The sequence below is a fragment of the Medicago truncatula genome, chromosome 8 (assembly GCF_003473485.1).
Source record: "Medicago truncatula cultivar Jemalong A17 chromosome 8, MtrunA17r5.0-ANR, whole genome shotgun sequence".
In the NCBI taxonomy this organism is placed as follows: domain Eukaryota; kingdom Viridiplantae; phylum Streptophyta; class Magnoliopsida; order Fabales; family Fabaceae; genus Medicago; species Medicago truncatula.
Genome location: NC_053049.1, coordinates 9,160,546 through 9,165,634, shown reverse-complemented (window position 1 = coordinate 9,165,634; position 5,089 = coordinate 9,160,546). Strand labels below are relative to the sequence as shown.

At 30.9% G+C, this 5,089-nt stretch overlaps 1 protein-coding gene across 1 annotated transcript; it reads right to left on the bottom strand.

Annotated features, from left to right (window-relative positions):
* Nucleotides 1–3,256: 3,256 nt before the first annotated feature.
* LOC25500639 (transcription factor MYC2) lies at nucleotides 3,257–4,632 on the bottom strand. The gene has a single exon (XM_013589120.3). The coding sequence runs from the start codon at nucleotides 4,619–4,621 to the stop codon at nucleotides 3,257–3,259; it is 1,365 nt and encodes a 454-aa protein (XP_013444574.1). The 5' UTR covers nucleotides 4,622–4,632.
* Between the last annotated feature and the right edge of the window lie 457 nt (nucleotides 4,633–5,089).

The following is a 5,089-nucleotide window of genomic DNA, read 5'->3' as shown; positions in this document are numbered from 1 at the left end:
TATTATATATATTGTGAACAATGCTGGAGATGTCGTATGTGTCTCAATAGCATTTACGATATTGTTTAGATTTAGTGTGTTCATTCTTTTATTTTGTTTTTATATTTTTTTTAGGGAAGATCTAGTGTGTGTTATTTGTCGAGGGGGAATTTCTAAATGTGTTATTCTCTTAAGAATGAAAATATAATGTTATCTTTCTCTATAAATATTAATATACCAACTTTTAATTTTAGTCCTTATAAAATTTTCAATCACCATATTTTGTGCTTATTTTTTAGTCAATTCATGTGTAACAATTGTATTTTTTAACGAAATTGTGTAGAATATTGTAAAAATTTCTCCAAAAAAAAATTATAATTTTTTAACAAAACATGAATTTTTAACCGCAAAAAAATATAAAAGTTCATATTTAATTCCTGTTTTGTTAAAAAAAACCTATTTTTTGGAGTGATTCTTATAATATTATAAACTGTTCTGCAAAATTTTATTCAAAAATAATACTACATATAAGTTTATTTAAAAAGAGGGACCAATAGTGAAGATGGAAAACTTTTAAGGGACTTAAAATCGAAGAAAAATCTTAGAGGGACTAAAACAAAAAATTTGGTATATTTATAGGGACAAAAAACATATTTAACATATATATATATATATATATATATATATATATATATATATATATATATATATATAGAGTCAGGATCCGTTGACACCAAGTGTCAACGAATTCGTTGACACCAAATCCTAACCGTCTATATCATTTGATCTAAAAGCCAGAAATTATTCATTAAACAGCTCATGTGATTATTGTGTCTGTTAGCCCACATGATTTCTTTCTTCATGTTGGGTTTCAGTTTGTCTCTCTCATTGTAGCTCCATCACTGATTTTCACCCTTTCCGATTAATTATCACTGTCTCCCTCATTGCAGCTCCATCACTGATTTTCACCCTCTCCAATTAATATCGATAAGAATGGTGAAAGCAATTGAGCTGTTTGGGTCTGTCTTCAGGACAGAGAATTATAAGTAATTCAATTTTATTCAATTGGAGATTTAGGAAAATACTAGATGTCAACGAATCTAGTATTTATTTTATTCAATTGGCAATTTAACGTGAGATAAATGGAATTGAGGCTTATCATTTTTCAAAACAAGAATGAATCTGCTCTGTCTGAACAACATACTATCAAATTTATTTTATTCTATTTTATTAAAATGTTAGATATGCTTGTGGAAGAGATTGTCAATTTGTACAGAATTGTGATGGAACTTTTTCTGCAAAACTAAAAGCACCATAGCTGCCGTGAGCGAGTTCAAGAAAAGGAAGAAGAAGATGAGTGATTTCTTTTATCCGCTAAGGAGTCTTCACCATAACAACTAAGGTGAATAAATGTCAACCGTTGAGATGGAAAAAAGAACGGATAGGATTTGGTGTCAACGAATTCGTTGACACCTGGTGTCAACGGATTCTGACTCATATATATATATATATATATAGACACACCATTCAATAAAGAAAAAAATTTCTTAAGAATGAGAATATAATATGTTTGGAGTGTTTGAAAAATGTAAATTCTTTGAAGAACTCTTTGAGCTTGATGTCTTTCATGTTCTTAAATAGGACAATGATCCCTCTCATTCTAAAGTTTTCTTATAAAAATGTTTGTTTGAAAAGAAAAAAAATCCTTCTTTTTATTTTATTTTATCAAGTGCATAGTTGACACTTCAATTAGTCTATGATCGCCGATGCGTCTAATACAGATCTCTTACAAAATTTATATGGGTTTGTTAAAGCTAAACAAGTTTTGTCTACACCTACAAATAAATAATGTGGTAGTCGAAATCGAAAAACTAACTGATTTATGGTTTCCTTTAGTCAAATGAAGGTTAGACAAATTCATATGCATATGAATATGAGTTAGTTGAATCTTTCTCAAGTCTATTGAGGTACAAGAAGCTTGTGAGGATGTTAAACTCAATCAACATTTAGTTGAACTTAATAAGTTGGCATTTTACTCTTGTTTCATGTTCGTAGTGCCACTAACTGAAGTAGTCATTAGCGCATACCACACGTGTCTTGGAAATAAGAAAGGTCGTTAAAGAGGGGGGATCAAGACATACACGGGCCATTCACACAATTAGCTGAGAAATGCTAAATTCTATAGGCCTAGTAGGACTGTTATTTTCCCTTAAACACCATATGTCTACATTTTTAAGGGCACACACAATCAAGCAAACAAGCTTTAAAACAATTTATCCCTTTAACTTTCTATTTTACTTTACTTGTATTCATTCCTTAATTCAATAGCTCAAAAAACATCCAAACATTATACTTAAGACACTTTGAATAAAGGAATTCATTGCTAAGGGAGAAAGTTCATCTCTCATCGTAATCACTTGAAGACATTTGAGAACTATTACCAATACCGCGACCAACATAAATGGAAAAAATAATTAACTATTAGGATTAGATTTCTACTATTAGGTTTCTACATATATGAAAATGAGTCAAGATCACCTCCATTTATTAGTCTCTCAATTTCTTTCATTTAGAGAAATAAAGACATAAAAATTTGAAAATAATTAATAGTAGTGAGACCAACTTAATAGTAGGATCCATTATATACTTTTTTTGTATTTATCTCTCACAAAATGATATTATCCATTTACTTTTAGCAAATGGAGAGGATCTTGTTCAATAATTTAGTCATGTCATTTTTTATGATTTAATTCTTTTCTATTTTAATTTTTCTCAGATTTATATATATGTGTTCCCAAATATTTTTTTATCTAAGACCCTCGACGTAAGTTTTGTTTTTTTAGTGGAGTGGTTTACCTCTCTAAACAATGGTACATCATTGGTACCCCTCATAAGTACCCATGTGGTGAAAATCAAAATTATATCTATTGAGATGAGTGACTCACATAAACACTTTATCTTTTCACAGGTCTTACATATTTTTTATGATATAAAGTTAGTATTGATATATGATATAGAATTATTAGTAGGTTTTAATTAAAAAAATTTGTCTGAGATGCTCGATTGGAGTATTTATTAGGTACTCTTTAATAAATAAGAGTAACAATTTTAAAAAAAAAACTAATATATTAATATCATAAAATGGATAACAATTTTAGACAAAAAAATTTGCTTGACACATAATACAAGATACAACATGATTGGAGATTCTCTAAAAAAATGACTGCAGATTGATCAACCTAATTAGAATTGCAGACCTAATTTCAGTCTCTAAAACTCATAATTTCATGAGAATTGCAGACCTAATTAGGCTCTCTTCATTTCTCATCTCATTAGGAACTTTAACAATAACATCTTGAACCATTACAACTTTATTAACGGTCGATATACTAGCCTGATGTACCTGATACTCCAAATCTTTCAATACACTCATTAATCTTGCACTAGGGTGATTAACATTCAAACTTTGAACTCTCACCATAGCATCATGTCCTATGATCTTCACATCAATCTCTAAAGCAATAAGATTCTTACTACAACTAGGTTTGTTTTGGTCTACCACAATTGAAGTTGTCGTTGCACTATTATTATCGACAATTTTCATCGTTTTCATCATCGCCTTTTTCGATTCCTTTTGTTGCCCTAATTTTAAATCTTCGATCTTTGCTTTTAACTCATTGATGTAATCTACTGCATCAGATAACAAAGAAGCTTTATCCATCTTTGAAACGTTTGGAACCACAGATCTTAAAGCATAGAATCTATGGTTTAGTTTCTCTCTCCTTTGTCTCTCTGCTTCCACATGGTTCATCGGTGTTTGAGTTCCTGTTAATGGTTTTCTTCCTCTCTTCTTCGGTTCTCTTTTCTCAAAAGAATCGTTCTTTGCTGTTGTTGTTTTTGTTGCTAACAGTGGACAATATTCTGAATCAGAATCTTCAGAATCTAAAGAACATGATGAAACATTTTTATGTTTTTCTTGCAAATTTTTTGGCTTCTCATGGGGGTCTTCTCTCGCGCTACCGCCAGAGACGACACCCATGTTGGCAAAAGATGTGTTTTGGATGAATGTTTTACATTTGTCAAATGGGGTGGTGGAGGTAAGATCTAAATTTGAGTTTGATTCTGACGAGGATGTTTGGAACATAGATTTAGCTTGGTGCACGAGGTTCCAATTTTGTTGGATATTGTCATAAGAACCCATTTCGATTACACCGTTAGTTGTCGGAATACAAATCAGTGTTTCGATTCCATGCATGTGTGCTTCATTGGATCTCTCACAATTATAGATTTGAAGTTCATGTTTACTATTCAACCAAAGAACAGAATCTAAAGCAAAAGCTTTACCAGGTAATGAAATTGAAGAAGCATTACCTATGGAAAATTTTCGAGTTAACGACATCACGTAGAACCATTCAGCATCTTTGTTTGAAGTTGTTGTTTCTTTGGTTCCTTGAAAATAGCCTTCACCCCAAGATAAGAAAGGTTTACCTTTTTCATCTTTTGTTGTTTGCCACAAAATGCCATAGATCCAATTTTCGGATTGGATTTGGAGTAGAAATTGAAGCTTTTGTTGAAGGGTTGGTGTTTGTGATGAAGGGTTTTCATGAGAAGATGAAGATGGTGAGATAATGAAATCTTTCATAGGTAATAAAGTATAGGAAGAGAAGCAAAGATATTATTGATGATGATATTCGAAAAGTTGTAGAAAAGGGAACAAGTTATGGTTGATTAATAGAGTAAAAGTGGAAGTTTTAATGTTGTACGGATGAATTCTTTCACACAAAAATGTTGTACGGATGAATATTCTTTTCGTTTGTTCTTCTTTTTCTTTAATATGAAAAGGAAAGAGTGTGTAGTTAGGATTGGGAGAAGATATGAAGATTTCTGAGCATAAGTGGAAGGATTTACTTGACTTTATATGGGGAGGAAAGAGTACGGTTAAAGTTTGGATGCAAATAAGGTTGAGGTGCAAGCCCCTAAAAAAACAAAGAATTAGAGGTATAGTGACGCTTATAAATAAAGAGTAATGCTAGCAACACTCTCTTTTGTACACGATCATTAATACACATTTTTTTATTGGTTTTAATTATTGTAGGTCTACACTTTGAAA

Coding starts and splice junctions, on each gene's coding strand:
- LOC25500639 (XM_013589120.3), bottom strand. CDS start 4,621: ATGAAAGATTTCATTATCTCACCATCTTCATCTTCTCATGAAAACCCT.